We start from the raw sequence: 20872 nt of genomic DNA, 5'->3' as shown, positions 1-20872 counted from the left end.
TTTGGGCTAATAAATCTGGGTGGGAACCAGGAACTCTGAGCTTTTTTTTTTTTTTAATATGCTGTATTGATCATGCTGTTACAGTTGTCCCAATTTCTTTTCCCTTTGTTCCCCTCCACCCACTGACCCCCCTCCCTCCATTTGTCTCCCCTTAGTCCATGCCCATTGGTTGTGCATATAGTTCTTCTCAGCATCTTCCTGTCTACTCCACTCCCTCCTACTATGCTTCTTAAGTCCTGCATCATCTCCCTCCTTTGCCCCCTTCCCCCTCCCTGCTGACTTCCCCACAAAATGTTCCCCACACCTATAGTTCTTTTCCCACTCTCGTTGCCTACTTAGTTTGCCTTTGTTTCAGCTTCCTAGCTTCTGTTGTTGGTTGTTGTGATACAGTTTTCATTTTAATGTTCACAGTTTTGATTCTCTTTCTCCTAAACAAGTCCCTTTAACATTTCATATAACAGTGGTTTGGATCTGATGAACTCCTTCAGTTTTATTTTGTCCTGGAAGCACTTTCTCTGCCCTTCTATTCTGAATGACAGTTCCACTGGATACAGTAATCGTGGTTGTAGGTTTTTGCTTCACATTACTTTGAATATTTCTTGCCAGTCCCTTCTTGCCTGCAGAGTTTCTTTTGAGAAATCAGCTGATAGTCTTATTGGGACCCCTTTGTGCGTAATTCTCTTCTTCTCTCTTGCTGCTTTTAAGATTCTCTCTTTATCCTTAATTTTTGACATTTTGGTTATAATGTGTCTTGGTGTGGTTCTCCCTGGGTCCAGTTTTTTTGGAACTCTCTGAGTTTCCTGGACCTGTAAGTCTATTTCCTTCCCCAGGTTAAGGAAGTTCTGCTTCATTATTTTTTCACATAATTTTTCAATTTCTAGTTCTTCTTCACCTTCTGGCAACTCTGTGATTTGGATGTTGGCCCGCTTATAGCTGTCCCAGAGGTTTCTGGGCCTCTCCTTATTTTCCTCATTTTTCGTTTCCTTTCTTCACTGGTTGACTGTTCCTTCCCTATGTTCTGATTTGTTGATTTGATCCCTGGTTTTCTTTCCCTCACCACTAGTTTCGTATGTGTTTTTGTTCATTTCAGCAGGACTAGCCTTCATTCCTTCCCTGTCTTGTTTAAGATCTGCTGTTAGGTCTGTAAGCATTTGTATAACCAAAGCTCTGAACTGTGCCTCAGAAAGATTTCCTATCTGCTGCTTTATTAGATTAGATATTTGCTGTCTGGTCAGCTGCGTCACCAGAATCTCTATCATGATCTGTGCCATCCTGACAGTTTTGTGTTTACCTATGGTTCCTGGGCAGGGCTGTCACACCTCCTACGCTATGGGGGGCGGAGTCCCGTGCACTTGTCACAACCAGGCAACCCGTCTCACCACGCTGTGGGGTTTTCTGTGGGGGTGGGGGTCCACGAAGGATTCCTGCCGTTCGCTCTCCACTGAGAGACCAGGAGCCTCTTCCTCCATCCCCACGCCCTCCGGCCCTCACAATCCAAGGCAATGGGGGTCTGCTTTCCCTGGTGTTGGAATCGCAAGCTGACAGGTCTGATCTGAAGCCGGGGGTGCTCCCCAGGCACTTCTCGGCTCCCCTTAAATATGGGTATCTGTGCTTACTGCTGTCCTGCCTCCATCACTGCTGCTGCTGTCACCAGCACAGCTTGACCTCTCCGCCCCGGCTTCACCCCCCCTACCTGTCCGGACGAGCACCACTTCTTTATAACTTCATACGTTGGACTTTCATTTATTTTCTGGAACTTCTGGTTATTTCTGGTTTTGTGGTAGATGTATTCCTTCTTAGTTGTGGAGGGAGATGGACTGGGTCAGTCTAGGCCTCCATCTTGGCTGGAAGTCTTGAGCTTTTAAATTAATACAGTCCAAGAGAGAAAACATCCTCTGAGGCAGAAGTTTATTTACTCAAATTCTTTATCTTCAAGCAGCATAGCTATTTTTTCTGAGATGGATCAAAAAGACCAAAGCCTCTTTAAGAGATCAGACTTAAAATGAGTCTAGCCCTGATGGATGTGGCTCAGTGGGCTGGGCATCATCCTGCACAGCAAAAGGTCACTAGTTTGATTCCCGGTCAGGGCACATGCCGGGGTTGCAGGTTTGGTCCCCAGTTTGGGGCATGTACAAGAGACAGCTGGTGAATGTTTTTCTTTTGCATTGATGTTTCTCTCCCTCCCTCTAAAAATGAATAAATAAATAATTTCTTTAAATGAGTCTAGATCCGTGTTCAGAAACCCAGTTGTCAGACTGACATCCATGCTGTGTATGTCAACCCTTGTGTTCTTCTTCTGTCATCATAAACATGTCTTAACACGTTATTTGTAGAAGACCCTGGGAGCACCTGTCTTGAAGGCTCCGCCCATGCTGCTGCAGCCTCCAGCCCTGACTCTCCCGGGGGCTGATTCAGGGTCTGGGGAAGCTTCACCCGGTCTGGGGTCTGCAGCCCAGCTAGCCAGGTTGCCCATTTCTTTCTGTCTCTCCTTTCTCCCCTGTCTGCTTTTACACCCTCTGGCCAAAGCATTGTTTTAAAACTCCTGACTCTACAAGTACGATCATTATTACTTTAATAATAATCACTAAGCTGATCAGCTGCTGTGTGCGGCCGGAGGTGTGGGGAGGGAATGGAGTAAAAGGGGCAGAGGAGAGAACCCCTAGGATTAGAGAACCATTCTGTATCTTGACCATGGCGGGGTCATGCCTTGCACACAAACGCCACAATTCATCAGACTGTATACTGAACAGTGGTGAAGTTTATTACATGTGAGTTATGTCTTAAGAAACATGAGAAGAAAAATTTATATTGGAAAGATTGTGTTTCTACACAAAGTAGGCACTTAATAAATGAAAAAAATGATCCTCACGTCCACAGTTAAAATATGGCTTAATAATATTTGGGGTGGGCCTAGTTCCCCTCAAGGTGTGTGCAATATCTGCAACTACCTTTAAATTAGATTCCGAGAGGAACAAGACTCTTCTTGCGCCATGGCCCCTGCTCTCAGGCAGGCGGGCCAGCACCCCTGGGTAATTTTGGGTATATTACAGCCTATTCTGTTATCAATCATAGCCAAAAAAAAATTGGATAACCTCTTCTGGAAATTATTTTTTTCTTTTAGAATCCTTGAAAGTATGTTTTCATTCAACAAACATTTTCTGGGTTCATAACATGTCCTAGGGGCCATCCTTGGTGCAAATGATTGTATGACAAAGCCAGCCGGGGTCCCTGCACCCAGGCAGTGAAGAGTCTAGACCAGGGGTTTCTAAATGGTGTTTGGGGGGGTTTAAAAGTGAGGAAGTTCCAAGTCCCAGCAGGCCCACCATGAGACGTGGGCATCTGTATCGGAAACACTTTCTCTGGTCTATGGTGGGAGGTAGGGATCCATTTTTTCCCCCACATGGAAAGCCAAGTGTCCCAACTCTAATTAACTACTGAATACAGTGATCCCTCACTTATCACGGGTATTACATTCTAGACACCTCCCCCCGGCCACAGCTGCAAATCTGCGAAGTAGGAACCTTATATTTATTTTAGTATTTACTGTACAGTACCACAAAATCCTGTGATATAGCGAAAAAGCTGCGATAAATAATTAAATATAATATTTTTTTAAATCCCGCAATACAGTGAGGCCACAGATAAGTGAACCGCGATATAGAGAGGGACTACTGTATGTCAATCCTTCCAGCTTGAATCTTTAACACTATCTCTGTGAATTATGACCTAGATTTTCACCTAAACTCATTTTGCAAACAAAGATCAAGCCTTGTAAGGGTTAAATGACTTAATCAGGTATACTTTTTTTTCATTTAAGATTCTATTTATTCATTTTTAGAGAGAGAGGGAGAGAGACAGAGAGGGAGAGGAACATTGATCCATTGCCTCTTGTACACGCCCCAGCCAGGGATTGAACATGCAACCCCGAAATGTGCCCTGACCGGGAATCGAACTGGCGACCTTTCCGTTTGTGGGATGATGCCCAACCCACTGAGCCACACCGGTCAGGGCTCTGGGTGTACTTTTAACACTTTACCATGTTTCTTTGTTCTGACCTGGAGATGATGACCCAGAATGTTGCACCACCCAGCCATTGCTTGTGTGTGTCTCAGTCGCTGAGACCAGAGACCCTGGTGGCATAATCCCCACCTGGCTTCCAGCTCCCAGCCCGGAGGAAACACTAAGCTAAAGACACATGCGCTAGAGCCAAATCTAACCACCTGTGAAGCAGATGACGACAACGTATATGATAGTCTGTTTCCTAGGGTCACAAAGGACACGTCATGCACAGGACGGTCATTTTCAATTGTCCCCCAAGAGTAAAAAGACAGTGATTTAACCACGTGCAGACTCGAAATCTGGGCTCCCCTTCCCCAGCCCCATTGCTACCAATCGTACCACCCTCCAGACGCACTCATTTCACTGTAACAAAAGCAGCAGAGAGATCCCCACTATAGGAGTAAGATAACGAACTCATCTGATCACAATGCTTGGGTCTGAGAATGACATTCGCTTGCACACCTTCCTTTTCACCACTCACCCACCATTAATCATACCTTGAAGTCGGAAATCCCGACACTGCGGCATAAACCTCAGCCTGCCCCACCCACAACGCCACCGCAGCCAGGTGGCACGTGTAAGTGCTCAGGGAGTGTACTGTCATTTAAAGAAAACGGATGGGCGTTTTCTTCTTCCCCGTCTCTTGGTTTCCCCAGGAACGTGGTATTTCAAGGCTGTACTATTTCGGAAGGTCTACTACCCAAGTTCACAGAAAGCCAGACAAGGCTGCACATTCTGGCGCGATGCTGAGGTCTCAACGGCTGAAAGAACCTCAGAGCATTCAGGACACTGGCAGGCGCCACACTTGGGCCCATGAGTCACAGCTTTTCCTCACTCTCCTGCCTCCCGACCTCTCCTTATTAGGACACCTTTGCTGGCTTCTGCCTCACCAGGAGCTTTTCTGGGGGCAACTTCCAATCACTGTAAGCACCCTTCATTAGTCACATTCATTAACCCTCTCTCACAGGGTCCTACACAGACCCCCTGTTCTTTCTTCTCGCTGCCATTGTATCTTCTTTGCAAGGAAAACAGATACAAAGACACCGGTTGCACCAGATAAACACCGGGGAAGTAATTTGCTCCCAGATCTGTTAAATACAGTTTAAAAGACAGACAACTGTGATTTAAATTTTCTTGAATGGCCCTGGCTGCTGTGGCTCAGTGGATTGAGCGTCGGCCTGCAAACCAAGTGTCGCTGGTTCAATTCCCAGTCAGGGCACATGACTAGGTTGCACGTCAGGTCTCCAGTTGGGGGCGCGAGTAAGAGGCAACCACACAGTGATGTTTCTCTCCCTCTCTTTCTCCTTTCCTCTCTCTCTCTAAACAGATAAATAAAATAAAAAATAAAATAAAGTAACCTTGTTTTTAAAATAAATAAATAAAGTTCTTGGATAGGGCTGAACCAGCCGCTTTAAGTCTCGGTGTGGTGTCCTGGGAGGCTGGGGTCTCATCTGTTATGCCCAGGAAAGGTGACCGGAGCGGCTCTCAGCCAGGGACCGGGCACAGCCTGGGCAGCAGGAGACATACCTATTAAGACGAACGGTGCCCTGGATGAATCCCGGGAGGGGAGGGGGATAGACGCAGGCACCGGCAGCATAACCGTGAACCAGCCTGGCTGATCCGGCACAGCCTGCATGGGAGTCAGATTCCAAAGCGAGCCCGTGAGGGGAAATCTCTTGGGCCAACACAGCCCTGTCCTCTCTTAGGAAGATGCCACACTGCAGACAAACATCCCTCTTTCAACAAGTTCACCAGCAACAGCTGGTTTGCTCTGCTGTGGAGCAGATTCCTGCTCCTCTGATTGAGCCCCAGATAAAATAAATAAATGTAGATGTTCCCTTCGGGCATGAGATGCTCACACCTAGGGAGCCCGAGGAAGTGACACTCGCAGCAGGGGCAGTGACTCAGCCTTCCTCCCACCTCACCTCCACCCAATGGAGACACTCATGCCATTTACGTGATTTCTCCTGCCTTTATCACCTGCAGGAGCATCTGCTGACTTCATGTCAGTTGAATGCTCATTTGTCTGTCTGTCTGTCTGTCCCACCAGTCCCCACCCGATAGCAACTGGAAGGCACCAAGGAAGGTCAAGGTTCTCTGAAGACCTTCGGGGTCAGCTAGTAACACTGGAGGTGGTGGTCAAGGAAGGCTTCACAGAGGAGGCATGCCTTAAAACCCATCTTGGAAAATGAATAGGTGTGTCAGCCAGGGATAGTGAGACGGGTATCAGGAAGGATAGGAAGGAACAGCAAATGCAGAGACACAGGGGTATGAAGAACATGGCTTCCTTGGAGCCAGTCCAGGGAGTGTGTTTTGGCCAGAAGCCAAGGAAAATTTGGGTAGAGGAGGCTGGAGATGTTGACGGAGGCAGAGGCCTGGCTACAGAGAGGCTTGGTCATTGGCCATAGAGTTTGGGCTTCACTCAGAGGAACCGGCATACCTTAGCAGCTCCGTGGGGTGGTTAAGAGCTTGGACTCTAAAATCTAACTGCCTGGGGTGATTCCTGGCTCTACGACCTGCCAGCTGTGTCCCCTTGGGAAAATTTCTTAACTTCTCTGTGCCTCAATTTATTCACCTGCATATGGAAATAATAATGCAATTGTTGTAAGGATTATAAGAGTTCATAGCCCTAAAGCACTTAGAACGGTACCAGGAGTCAATCCCTGTTAGCTGACAGCAGAGCACGGCTACTAATACTAGTTAGTGGTGGGGCACCACTCCAGGGTGTGAGGCAGGGAAACATGGAGGCAGTGGCTGGGCTCTCTGCATGGAGCCCGAGTCCTGGCTGGCTGGGCGGGGAAGACAGTGAGGCGGGTAAGGCACCTAAGGACAGACTTTAAGGAGGCACACTCACTGTCTGGGTTGTGCCAGTTTGGTGCCCCCTTAAATTTTCCACAACTCCCTGCCCTGCCCTGTGCCCGCTCAGCTCACTGGCTAGTAACATGCAAGGTGACTCGTGTGACTTCAGCAACCCTTTGAGGTCTCATTTGCTGAGCTCGGAAGGCAGCTGGGATATTCTGGTCCAATCTCAGCAACCCTGCCCTTTCCACTCCCCCAGAAACCAAACTCACGGAGGCGGCCAAGGCTGGCCAAGCCAACCCTCAAAGCGGAGGGAGTGCGTGGAGTTGCTGGCTGGCATCAGGGCCTGAGCAGCACCACTGACATTATCAATCCATTTAACAGGACCTGCTGTGGGGAGGGGGTGCCAGGCTGTTACACCACCAAACTCGGCATCTTACCAATGCAGTGGACCTGGGGCAGCAAGACCTGCGGGCAGCGGAGGGACACCTGGCTTAGCCACCCTAAATCCACTTGGCATTGGCTTGGCCAGGTCTCTTCACACACTGGTAAATGGAAGTGAACGTCTTACCAATGGCAGCAGGCCCACCCATCTGCCTACCTGGAAATAGTTCATTTCCCGCACCCACGTGAAAGAGAACCACAACTCAAGTTGCTGTTTCAAGAACTCATGGCTCCATGAGGAGCCATGAAATCTCTTAGGGGACGAGCCTTTGAAATCTAGACTTCATAGGTGCTCATACTGCAGGCATTTTGTAAGTATTTAGAAATCCCCACAGCCCCACAGATATTAATATTAATATCTAATATCAATCCCCATTCGCAGATGAAGACACTGAGGCTCACCGAGGCTAAGTAACTTGTCCAGGCCTAAGTAATTAAGAAGAGGCTTTGTGCCCAAGCAGTCAGACCCTGGAGGCCAGCACCTGACAGATGACTGTTCAGCAGAGCCGGCCCTGCCCAAGGAATTCCACACTCAGCCAGGAATTTTCTGATGAGAAAGGTTTGTTCTCACCAGCAAAGTCAACCACGAGGGAATAAAACACTTCCCAGCGGCTGGCTGGCTCTCAGGGGGATCTCCAGGATATCGAAAGGGACAGATGTTTGTTTGAATTCATCGTTAACGGGGCACACTGCATTAATACCAATCCTTCATTTCAAAACTTTTAAAGTGTAGTTTGAATTTAAACGTGAAGTTCCCTGGAATTTAAAATGTTTAGGGCGTGGTTCTTCTTTTGTGTATATTCAGGGACCCGAGAAAGAGAAACTGGCACATTTGCTGGGGGTGTGGCCACAGGCAGCAGGTGGCCGAGTTGGTGGCACAAGAAAAGCAGCCATGATTCAGGAGCAAAGCACTGGGCGCAAAGGACTTGTGCCCAGTCTTGGCAGAGATACACCCTGCAGAAGCCCCAGCCCATGGGGCTCTCCTCTCCAGGCTAGTGAGACGCACGGGCGAAATCTGACCTAAGGTTCAGAGAAGTCCCCAAACCCCCGTCTACCAAATTTCCTCCTCCTTTATTTGGGGTGAGAGACCCACAGTTCCCTTTAAAGTAGTTGACTACTTCCTTCGCTCTTACAGGATCAAAGAGAGCATAGAATCACGTTCAAAGAGCACCATTAAAAGGAACTCCTAGTCAATCTGAGCTGTTGAAAGAGGAGGCTGATATGTGCATCCACTCCCTCCTTAGTCTTCATCCCCAAACTATCAGGATCGACATTTATAGGCAATGATGCAAGTTCTTTATTTTCTAAAGTAACTGAACAATCCTCCTTAGGGGATTATACCGGCGATCACCTGTCTGCAGGGCTTGTGACGAGAATTATTTTTCTGAAACGGTGAAGGGTTTGCTCAGGACCATCCAACCCTTCTGGTGTATCCTCCCATCCATGATCACAATGCACGCCGTATCAGAGACCCACAGCTAGGCTGGGGGCCCTGTCCGGGCCACGGTCTGCGGCTAATGGACACACTTACTTGTATCCGCCGCCGGCAGCCGTCCGTCTTGAAAGACGATGGTGTAGCTTCTTAAGAGTCTATCTGCACCGCCGAGAATGGCTGTGCAGTCCGACTCGGGAGTGACATGGTATCTGCCTCCTCCCGTGTTGAATCGACATCTTGCGATGACGCTGAAGCTACAGAGCCTGGGCAGGGTAATATGGAGGGTCTGCTGTTGCCCATGCAGCAGACCCCCCCTCTTCGCAGCTGAAGGGTCCAAGGGAAAGACGGAGTCGATACAGCTTGGGTTCAGGTGCGCCGCAGGAGTTGCCGGTGTTGACTACAACGTCAAACCGCCTTAGGGACTCCGGCTCCGGATTTTCTGTCGGGGTTTACTCCCTTAGCCTTTCCCCTGAAGAGGTATGCCGCAAGGCAGCGGAGGTTTTTTGGAGTCAGAGTTTTCCTTCTCTGATGTACCCTGACTGGAAGATCGAACCAGCGACACTTAGCTCGCAGGCCGACGCTCAATCCACTGAGCTAAACCAGCCAGGGCGAACTTACTTGTATAATGTGTTAATATATGTATAAGTCCCTCTGGGACTGTGGCCAATCCAAGACATGGACATTACCTCTATATTGAACTAAATTACGCTGGTTGGCGGGATGGTTCCAAAAAGAACCACAGAGGGAGCAAAAGCTGGGTAAGGACAGACCAGGAAGGCGGGAATTGCAGGACTAAACAAAGACGAGTCAGCTTATGGCCCCTGTAAACAATTCCCGATGCTATGCTAAAATGCCACAGGGCCCTTTTAAGTCCCAAGAACATTTTACGGAATGTTAGATTCATTTTGTCAGACCTGGAAGTGCGAGTCGTGACAACTGTGAGCATCAGCAAGGATCATGGGCGCTAACAGGGAAGAATCGAGGGCAGATCAGAAATCCCACCTGTATGTGCGCCCAGGGATGTGCACAGGGCAGTGGGCCATGGTTCCCCTCGCCCTCCTGCTAAATGTTCAGCCGTGACAGAGTGGCCGATTTCTGTTCCAGCCCAAGAGTACTGTGGCTTAACAGCCTCACCTTACCATCAGAGATTAAATAATCGTTCAAGGCCTTCTGATAAAAAGCAGGGAGATAAAGAAAAAAACTACATGTTCAAGTTCAACAGGACAAACCCAATCTCTGCTGGTTTATGTGAACCTCTGGGAGACAGGTATGAACTAGGAAGCGGTAAGAGGAAAACTTCTGGGGTGCTAGAATGAGATACACAAGTATATCTGTAAAATTTATCATGTCGTACACTTAAGGTTTTGTGTACTTATGGTATGCCTCCATAAAAAGAATTTTAAAACTCAGGAAAACTATTGCTAATATTTGAAACTTTCTCGGAAGAGACATTCAACCCTCCTGTCCCTCTGGGCGGGCGCCAAGCCCTCCCGAGCCTGGCTCTGTACCTGCCTGGTGCTGGGCGTGGGGTCTCCTGACCAACGAGGCAAAGTCTCTGCCCTTAAGGAACGAGGTTCCGGCAGAGCCTCACGCTTCTTGCTATACAACAAACTGCTGTTTGCCCAGCTCTGAAGATGAAGAGAAAAGCCTGTTGGCTCCTGATTAAGTACATGGAGCTTAGCTGTGGTCTCTGAGCCCTGAGCGGGAGTGATGTCCCCGGGGCCTTGTGAAAGAAGGGGCCCTGGGTGGGTCCAGACTTCCTCTAAGCTCAGGGTTACAGGCAGAGGCACTAGCACAGTACCAAGCGGGCCCCGAAATGGTAAGGTGTGCTTCGCTTTGGTGTGTCAGGAGGCGGAGAGGGGAGGGTGAAAAATAAGTTAGAAAAGGAAAAAGAGCGCTCGTCTTTCTACGACTCATGAGTAAACCCTGAAACACTTTTTTTTCCTTTCTTTTTTTATTGTGGTAAAGTCTACAGAGCGTAACTTTTACCATGGTTACCTGTACAGTTCAGAGAGCACATGCGCAATGTTGTACTACCAACCAGCTCCAGAACTTATTCCTTTCCCAAATCTGAAGGCCTGTGCCCCGAAACACTGAGTCCCTGTCCCCACTCCCCCTGTCCCCACTATTCTACATCCTGCCTCCACGGAACCTGACTATCCTTGGAACCTCACGTTAGGGGAAGCACTCCGTCCCTGTCCTTTTGCGTCTTGCTCCCTTCCCGTAGCACAGATAGCCATGCTTCGCTTTCAAACCTGAATAACAACCAAAAATTAAGCTAAATTGCACAGTCTCGAAGTCATACTTATACATAACAATTGCTTTGCGAGAGGGGGAGGAATTGTTCTGTAAACCAAAACTAGATGTCCATAACTAGAAAACTCAAAAGACGGCCAACGGCCACGAGAAATAAGCAGGAGCATGTCTCTGAAAAGGGAAAATGCGGTCAGCCCGTCAGCCCCCTGGCACGGCCCCCGGAGAACCGCCCGGACAGGACTGCATTCTTTGGCGATTAGGAGCGATACAAAAGAAAACGTCCTTACGTGTCTGAACATCCGCCGTGAGCTGGCTCACCTGAATACAAGTTTAGTTTGAAACGGGCTTTTCCAGAAGCTCACACCAGCCCATTTCTTCCTTATTCATCATCCAGTGTGAGAGAGTCAAAGGTCGGGAGGCGGCAGGAACGTGTTCACTATTAAAACATCCGCCTTGGATCTCAGTTCAGCTGCAGCCTTGAAAACCCGTGCATGAGGGAGCGGGGAGGGGAGCAGAGAAGGTTCTGTTAAGACAGACACCTGTCTTGGGGCTATTCAAGTATTGACCTTTGTCACTAAACCCATGTGAGCACAGGCACTTTGGTCATTCGCTGGGCCACTTGGACAAGGCACGTTGTCTTGAAACCACGGGCGTCTCAATGTAACATTGGGCCGAGTACGTGAATTGTGGGAGGGCTTCTACAAGCACTGAAATGAGACCATAAGGATAAAGCACAGAGAATGGAGCTGTGATGGCCCCTGCCGTCACCATCCCCACAGATGGGACAAAGCCTCTGAGCCCCAATGACCCATGCCCGTGTGACCGCCACCCCCTTGTGTGTGGGAGGGACTGTGAATAAGATGCACCACTTGTGTGGCCCGGCTCTCTGCCCTGATGGGCTGAACCAGCTGAGGCCTTAACAGAAACTGGGCTTTTCCTGGAGATGGAGATTCAAAAACTGCAAAAGGGAGTCAGCGTGAGGAGGATTGTCTGTCGCTGCTTTTGAAGTCGGAAAGGGCCACCGGGCACGGAATGTGAGCGGCCTCTAACTCCTGACTGCAGCCTTGGCTGTCAGCCAGCAGGGAAAGGGGGACCTCGGACTTCCAGCCCCAGGGAACTGAATTCTGCTACCACCGCCTGAGCTAGAAGAGGACTCCAAGCTCCAGATAAGAAGGCAGCCTGGCCAACGCCCTGATGTCAGCCTTGTAAGACGGAGCGGAGAACCCAACCCGTCGTGGCTGGACTTTTGACCTACAGAACTGTAACCTAGTTAATGGGTGTTGTTTTAAGTCACTGAGTTTCTTGACAATATGCTATGCAGCCATAGGAGAGGAATATAGAACTTGGAACCAGATGGGACACCAGGCAGGACCTGCGAAGCCGCTCAAGGAAAAGGGTTTGGGGAAGCGTAAGGTACTGTCTGGCACCCCGGCCTCCCCTTCTGAGCAATGCACATCAGTGAGGAGGTCTGCAAACATTGTGTTTACTATACAACTTTCGTGTCCAGATGCCGGAAGGTGACGGGGAGGGAGGGGGAGGACTGGGCCAGGAGAAGGCCCCGCTGCCCCAGAAGAGCTCACAGCCGGTCATCTCACCTAGACCTGCGGGCAGATGAAAGGCAGGACTCGGGGGGGATTTGGTGGAAGCCTGGCCTCAAACCCCAAAGAGTGCAGAAGTGTTAGGCGGTGAGGGGCTGGACGGGGCTCAAGGTGGGCGGGAGGTGACATCTAGTAATGATGGCAATAACTTGCCAGCCCCCATTCGTTCAGCATCTGCCAGGTGCTGGGTACTTTCTATACACGTATGTCCTTCGGGAAAATTGTGCAGATTCATAGCTGGGAAGACACACAGCTGAGATTCACACCCAGGACTGCCTGACTCCAAAAGCCCACCCCTCTGCTGCTGTTCCAAGATATCCATCCTCAAGATCCCAGGCTAGGGAGGAGCAAATGTCAAAGAGACTTGTTGCGACGTGAGGCACTCAACACCAACACAGAGAGGAGTGTGGTGTTTTCTTTTCCTAACGCCCACTCTGAATATCCACCCTGCCCTTCGTCCTAGTACAGGCGCTGCTGTGTTCACCATAAATGTTCCGTGGGTAGGACAGAGGCTAGCCATCCAAAGCAAGGCTCTCTTCCTAGTACGGCCCCCGCCCTTGGTCTGTAACCTCGCCCCCCAGACTCCCCACTCTAACTCTGCCTCTGGGCAGCTCTGACATCTTCACCACCTCTTCACTGCCTTTACTCTGGATGCGTTGGCAGCAGTCTGCACACTGCCTTTACCTTGTCTGGAGGACGGCCATTGGCTGACTCAGCCCGCGCTCCGTCCTTGGGGCAACCGGGCAGACGGCAGCCTCTGCCCACTGCAGCCTGGCTGTGAGAGGCACCGGCCATCTGGGACCTCAGCCTTCACCAAGTGGCAGCTCTAGAGATTGGTGGAACTGGTCTTTGGGAAGGGGCTGCCTAGGTCTACCTGCTTCTTCACTGCAAAGGCCCAACCTTTGATCACTTAGGGGGATGTGATTGGGGAGTGTGGGTGTATCCCCATTCCAGAAGCCAGGGCAGCCAATTCGGAATATACCTTTCTGCGTAAACCTCCTTTTTTAGGGACTAGGGATTAGTACCTTTTATTGTTACTATTGTTTCCAGGAATCTTAAAGGGGCGTCAACCCATATGACATGGCAAATTTTTTTTTTTTTTTTTTTTAATCCTCACCTGAGGATATTGTTTTCACTGCTTTTAGAGAGAGAGGATGGAAGAGAGGAAGGGAGAGAAACAAACTGATGCCAGAGAGAAGCATCGATTGGTTGCCTCCCCCTACCTGCCTGAACCAGGGATTGTTTGTACTGGGACCAAGGGATCAGCAACCAGACCAGGGATGTACGTGTCTGGACCAGGGACCAAACACGCCACCTAGGCACGTGCCCTGCCAAGAATTGAACCCTCAGCCTTTGGGTTATGGGACGACGCACCAACCAATGGAGCCACGCACTGCCCAGGGTGGACAATAAGTCTTTGAATGAAGCTCTCTCTCAGTCACCTCGGGCCCAGTCAATAAAGTGATTCCTCTGGCCAACCAGGCAACCGAGGGGAAAACCAGGTCAGCCAAGGGAGGCTACAGACCCCAGGAAACCTTTGGGCCAGGCAGACACACACTTTCCTCACCCAGGGGGACTGGGACAGGCCCCGGAAGTGTTAGGTCAATCAGGAGGGCCATTATGGGATACGTTACATCAGAGGATGGTTCAACCACATCAGTACCCAGAGAAGCTGTACCCCATTCTTTTAAATGGCCACATGGCATCCGTGGTTTGGCAGTACCATGCTTTATTTACCCAGGCTTCTAATAACATTGGGTTGTTGCCACCCTCCAGCTGCCAGGGCAAGGAGCAGAAGATGCTTATCTAGCCTATGGGACACACCTCCCCCTGCGCCTCAGGTTCCTGCCTGGAATTTGGATTGTATTCCCAGATGCAGTGACCAAGGAGGCTGGAAGATGTTATTTCGAGGGTTCACTGGACGGTGGTGGCCTTCTGCAAGATGATCCAAGCACTGTTTACATTTGAAAAATGCTTTTTATGTTCTGACATGTTGAGAACTTTCCCCTGACAGTGTTAGCCCAAGGCTGAAGTGCCTGATAAGATTGTCAGCAACTTCCAGGCCAGTCTGGCGATCTTTCTCCACCTCTCAGCGAGGATTAAAGGCCGGGCCCCTGCCAGGCTCCAGATCCAGTTTCGCAGCCTGGCACACGCCAGCCCCGGAGACACCTGCTCACAAACTGAGAGGCCCACTGGGGCGTTTTTATTCATTTCTCACGTGTACATTATAGAAAACTGGTCTGGTCAGTTCCTCAGTAACAGGAAGTGTGTGTGTAGAACCTCATTCGCCAACAATTTCTTATTTTTTTATTTCCCAATTACAGCTGCCATACAATATTATCTTAGCTCCAGATGCACAATGTAGACTTGCAAACAATTTTTAAAAACTTGCTCCAGGATGAGAAAATTTCTTGCAGTTCTTAACCTAACAGCTTCGGTTCTAGAAACTTCCCCCCAAATATCCTCAGAAATGCCCAACATCAGCTGCATTGGGACAGTAACCGGGGCCCCAGGTACAGCAGCAGCAATTTAAAAACAGCAGCTCCCAAGAGCAACCGGATCACACAGGCTCTGCCCGGGCAGACTGATCCAGATTGTCTGCTGTTGAAAATCTCAATGTTCTCAGGCCCAACTCAAATAATCAGAGTCGTAACAACTCTCATTGGCCAGAATCTGTCCTAGGCCAGAAGCCGTGCTGAGTGATTTATACGTCTTATTTTATTCAGACCTCCAGCCACCCACCAGGTGCTGGCACCCCCATTTGGTAACTAAGGACACTGAGTCTTGGGGAGCCCAAGCCATTTGCCCATGTGAACCAAGCTTTGTCCACCTCTAAAGTTTGTCAGAATGAGGTTGTTGCCAAGAAGCTAGGAGGTAACTGTCATCCCAGGGCGACCTCTGCCCCTCTCCCTCCACCGGTTGGCAGTCAGGAGTCTGAGCCTTTTGGGCTGCGTGGTGTGAACAGAGGAAAAATGCAGTGGTGAGCAAGAACTCAGAGGCTGAGTGTGACCGAGAGGTGCGGGGTCCGTGCCTCAGAGACGGTGCAAGGTCCAAGTCCAGGGAGACTTGTCAGCAGGTGGTCCTCCCGAGACAGCGTCCACGGCTGCCCGGAGCCTCCAGCAGGAGCAGTGGCATGTGACAACCCCTCCCTGCAGGCCATGGCTCGTGGCCTCTTCTCCGTGGCTGGAGCGCCACTGCACAAGAGCAGACAGTCTGTCTGGATCCAGGAGATGCGCTAAGTCCTTCAAACTCAGGGGCTTTCTCCCATCACCTCTGCATCCTCTGTGATGTCCCAGAGCCCCCGCCGAAGGGGTCTGAGTTGTCCTCAGACGAGAGACGGTTTAACCCAACAGCCTTGTTTGAGAGAGCATGATGTTCCTGCCTCAGGATCAGTCACAGAAGACAAGGTGTCTGTTGGGATGAACCGGCACCTGCCTGGACCTACCCCATCACAGCCCAGCTCCCTGCTGGGCCACATGGTGTCAAGTGTTGTGGGACGTAGCACAAGGCCAAGCGGGCAGGCCCAGAAGCCACAACGGGTGTGGAAAGTTGATGAGCCTCATTTCTGGAGACTGTTTTTTTACCAAGACTGACGCCTCCCTGCAGAAACGGCACCTTTCACCCAGAATGCTTCCTAGATCTTTTGTCACCCAGGGTAGCAGAGTGTGAACTTCCTTTGAAACGTCAAGAAAGCCACACTATCTGTATTCATGGTACCATTTTAATTTCTTTGGTTTTTTTATAAGACATTTCCAAAAATACCATTGAAAGATGTTCACACCGTGAAATGAGGCATTTAATGGCCTCGTAGTCACATTACGGGGCTGCAAGCCCATCTGGCGGAATGGGCAGCCTCTCCCTGTCCAAAGCAGACCAACAAGGCTTTCCGTGGGGCCCTTGGCTTGGGCCGCACTCGGGAGAGAACTGGTAAGTGCAGATTATCTTTAAAGTAATTATCGTAATTGAAGAAGGAACATTTAATTTCATAAAAGTTTCTGAAATGCAAGTCTACAAAGCAAATTCTGGTCTTGTACGGCATTCTATCACCCATTCAGCATTACTATTTAGAGAAAACCAAACCAAACCAAACCAACCAAGTGGTGGGACTGTGGAGCCATGTGGCTATCGTGGGAGAACACACAGGACAATACAAAGTGCTTGTCATGATCACGAGTGCTACGAACAAGCGTCCTTCACACAGGAGGTCTCTGCAGAGCCACACCGTGAAGCCGGATACACCCTGTGTAAGCAATTCCTTCCAGTCTTTTCCCCTAAACTCACGTGGGGTCTTGCCAGGAAGACAGCAAGATAACAGGGCCAGACTCACACCGCACAGACGCACACTTGACCCCCTGCTCCCTTCCCTGTTTCACGAGCCGTTCTCCACCCTTTTCTGGTCATTCCTTTGAAACCTGCCAGGAGTGGGGCTGCATTCCTGCCTGCCCACCCACACCCCACTCCACTCCCCCCTGGACCCACTTAAAGGGGCCAGCGGAGCCTTACAAGCATGTTCTACTCTGTGAAAACCCCACGTTCTGGGGTGAGGCAGAGCCAAACACGGGACGAATGGGATGCTGATGAGCACAGGAGCCACACGTTGGAGATGGTGAGCCAGGAAGTGGGAGGAGCCCAGATCCCCTGTTTGTGGTCTTATGTGAGCAAGAAATAAGCATCTGTTGTGTCTGAGCCCCCGTACACGTTTGGGTTTGTGTGTCACAGCAGCGTGAAGTGTGTTACACCATAACTATCAGCCTCATCAATGTAAAAGGTCAGTAAGAACTAATCAGTGTAAACATGAGAAGCCACCAAAGCCCAAGCCTGTCATCTGTCTTCAGTCTCCTTGATACATAGTGTTCGTGGCATTCTGACCACTTAACCAAAAGTAAATATTTGAAAGGAAATTCAAGGCCTTTTCCTCCCCGAAAGCCTATGGTTAGCCTCCACTGGCCAGAATAAAGGAAGCTGTGAGCCGCAGCACGGGGTGGTTAAGAGTCTGCACTCTGAATCGAGCCTGCCCAGTTTCACAATGAAGCCTGGGAGAATCCCTGGAAGAGTGGGGGGGGGGGGACGGGGGGACACAATCATCACAGATGAAATGGCAGCATCTGACTCCAAATCCTGCAAACCTGTGGGGTTTGGGGGAGGAGGGACTCCTCCGTCCTCCGGGCACACACTGCAGACTCCAGCCGGCAGCTCCTCATTTAAACGTGAAGAATCATGAACACACACCCAAGGCGAGGGTGCACATCATATGATGTCTGCTCACATCTCTGGCCAGAAACAATGGCAGCAAGAATGGGGTCACTGGGCCTGACTCTGGTATCTGGGTGGCGCCTGGAAGGGCACTAAGTTCAGGTTTTAATAACTGAATTCCACCGGAACCAGTCCTTCACCCCTGGAAGTGGGGGAGCGGGTCCAATACCAAACTCACGCAAACACGCCACACCAAGAAGCAAACTTTCCTTTACCCGCCAGCTCCGCAGGGAGGCCAACTTCATTTTCACTCTGCCAAGTCTACGTTAAGAGTGCCAGGGCCCTCTCTGGCTTTCTCTTTCCTTTCAGGACTGACTCCATTAACCTCTCCAAGGACCCCATGGATTAGACCAACCCCAAGTCTTCAGCAAAACCGATGTACTAGGCAACTCCTCCAACCACAAAGGCATAGCCCTCAGTCAAGTCTGTCAGGTCCCGAGACCACGGAAAGGACTTAAGAATGTGAAATCAAAGTGCCTAGATTACATCGTATTTACACCCAGAACCACGAGCATGGTTCCTTAGTTCAGAACTTCCTGGAAGGAGGAGCTCCATTGGAGCAACAGAGACCAAACGGCAGCCTCTGCAGCCCACGGGGAGAAATCGGATGGTAACAGAAGCCAGATCAGAACTGGCCACCATTGCTGTCATTAGCAATGCCTTGATTAACACCATATTCCTACTGGGGGAGTGCTCAACTGTTATCACAGACCCGAAACATTTCAAATAATTCCCAGAGTTTCAATACAGCTTCGAAGTGTGGTGGTTACAAATTTTTCTCACACACACAGTCACTCACATTTTCATTTGCTACATTACTCTTCGTTCTTTTTTCTTTTGGCTTTGTAATCAGTATATTAAGAAGACATCCATACACTTAAATTACTCTTTATTCTTACTTTAAATTCTTTTATTGATTGACTTGAGAGAAAGGGAGAAAAGGTAAGAGAGAAAGAGAAACATCGATTTGTTGTTCCACTTATTTATGCATTCACTGGCTGATTCTTGTCTGTGCCAGACCCGGAACAAACGGCAAACCTGCGTATACCGAACAGAGCTCTACTCAACTGAGCCACCCAGCCAGAGCATAAATTACGCTTTATTCTTCAGAGGAAATCTTGAAAACTCATTCTTAAATTATAGTAAATATGCCCACAATGTTTTAAGTGGCTCAAATGTTCTATCTACTGGGCAGAAAGGAACCAGGAAGCTTTCCTGTCTCGGATTTATAATGACCATAGTTACCAAAGCACCCAAATTCACTGAGCCAGCTCAGTTTTATTTCTTAATTTATAATTTACCCTAATTTACCTACCTGCCCCATACCAACACTCCTTTTAGGTGCAGCGAACGGGTAATCAAAGACCCAAATCGTTTCGTGGACAGCCCTTTACAAAACACAAAACCTGTGCTAGTCTCAGGCAAGGCCTCAAATCAAGTTCTTACAAGAAACCGGGTTATTTACTGTTTTAATAGTTCCAGCGCCCGCGGGACACCTCCTTGAAGGAGCAAGCCGCTGGGTTGTGTGGTCCCTCCTCCAACCCAAACAGCTCGAAATCCACGCAGATATCGGAATGCCAAGCTCTGCCGACCCCCTTCTGCGGTCAAGGTCCACTACAACAGGTGGGGGGGGGGGGGAACCGGGAGTCTCCGTGGCCTTCTACCTGGTACTATCACTTTCTATTAAAGCTCCTGAACTTCAGGGGAACGTACGGGGACGGGAAAAAGGTGATCCTCTGGGCTATCCCAACACCAAAACTCTATTTCCTTGTATCTCTCCCTGCTCCAGGTCAAGAGGTAGAGGGGGGCCAGAGAAGAAAGTTTCCTCCCCACGCCCTGCCTGCCCGGGCGCCCCGAATAATCCAGGTAAAGCCCCCGAGCGCGCGACGCGTGGCCACGGCAGGTGCCGGGCTCAGCTTCTACGCGCTTTTTCCTTTCTCGATCCGCGCCGGGCTTGTGTCCCAGACCGCGGGGCTCCCGGCTCGAGGGCACTCCCACGTGCCGCGGACTGCGCCCAGGGCGAGGTCGCTCGAATCCGGGAAAGCATTGCCACGGCGCCCGACGCGACGCGCCCTAGAGTCGGACGGTCCGGGGAACCCGGCGCCGAACGTGCACCCCGACTGCTCTTCCCCCTCCCTAACTCTGTACCCTCCGCCCCAGGCGCCCTTCTGTCCCCTCCTCGCCTGGCGCCCGCCCGCCGGCCACCACGGCCCCTCCGCGCCATGCGCACTCGCAGCCCCGCACTCACTCGCTCCATCGGACGGGCGCGCCGCTCCCAGCAGCAGGACCCCCAGCAATGTAAGTGTGACCCCGAAGTTCAGGCCGGCCATGGCTCCGGGCGCCTCGGCCTCCGCTAGGAAAACGACTGCGGTCAGTGGTGCGGAGCTGCGGCCGCGGGCGCCCGAGCCTGGCACCCGCAGCGCTGCGCTGCGCTCCGCCCCGCCCCGGCTCTCTCACCTGCGCGGGGGCGGGCCGGCCCGGGTTCCGCCCCGCGCCGCTGGAGCTCGAACTGGCGAGACGTGTCCCCTCCCCTCTCCCCTCCTCCCCTTCCTGCTTCAGCACCCGCCTCTTCCGAACCCTGGATGCTGGGACAAGTCTTCTTCCCTGGGCTAGTCCTCCCTCGCAAGGCTGAGAGTGATCAGGTTGTTTTTGGTGGTGTTTTCTCCTTTTGGTCTAAAGCCGTGGTGGTCGCGCTTGGCGGAAGCCAGTCTGCCGTCCCTTCACTGTCCAGAAGGCCACTGTGTCCCCGATTTTGCACAGGAATATTTGTGGGTCACCCAAACCCTGGTTCCTCCCCCGTGCTTGGTCCTTGGCCGCCTGACTGGGGCAGAGGCGCCCTGGACTTGAACGCCAGTCCCACAGCTGCGAGCCGGCCACCTACTCGCGGCGCTTCGCCTGCGGTACCCCTAACGCTCGCAGCAACCCTTCCGCATCACAGTGACTCAGAGTGGATGAGTTGCGCAACCTGCCCAAGGTCTCTGGGCCAGTGAGTAATTTAGAGGCAGGAGTTGACAGCACAGGATGGGTT

General features: G+C 50.7%; 1 protein-coding gene across 1 annotated transcript in view; it reads right to left on the bottom strand.

Annotated features, from left to right (window-relative positions):
• Nucleotides 1-20290, bottom strand: part of CDCP1 (CUB domain containing protein 1) — a 38373-nt gene extending 18083 nt beyond the window's left edge. Inside the window, exon 1 of the mRNA XM_090284621.1 lies at nucleotides 20093-20290. Coding sequence (XP_090140747.1) covers nucleotides 20093-20174 — 82 coding nt within the window. The 5' untranslated portion in view covers nucleotides 20175-20290. The remainder of the gene's footprint in view (nucleotides 1-20092) is intronic.
• Nucleotides 20291-20872: the final 582 nt, after the last annotated feature.

Source organism: Furipterus horrens, unplaced genomic scaffold, assembly GCF_987537825.1.
Source record: "Furipterus horrens unplaced genomic scaffold, mFurHor1.1.pri manual_scaffold_7, whole genome shotgun sequence".
Taxonomy (NCBI): Eukaryota; Metazoa; Chordata; class Mammalia; order Chiroptera; family Furipteridae; genus Furipterus; species Furipterus horrens.
This window is presented reverse-complemented; position numbering and strand designations above follow the sequence as displayed.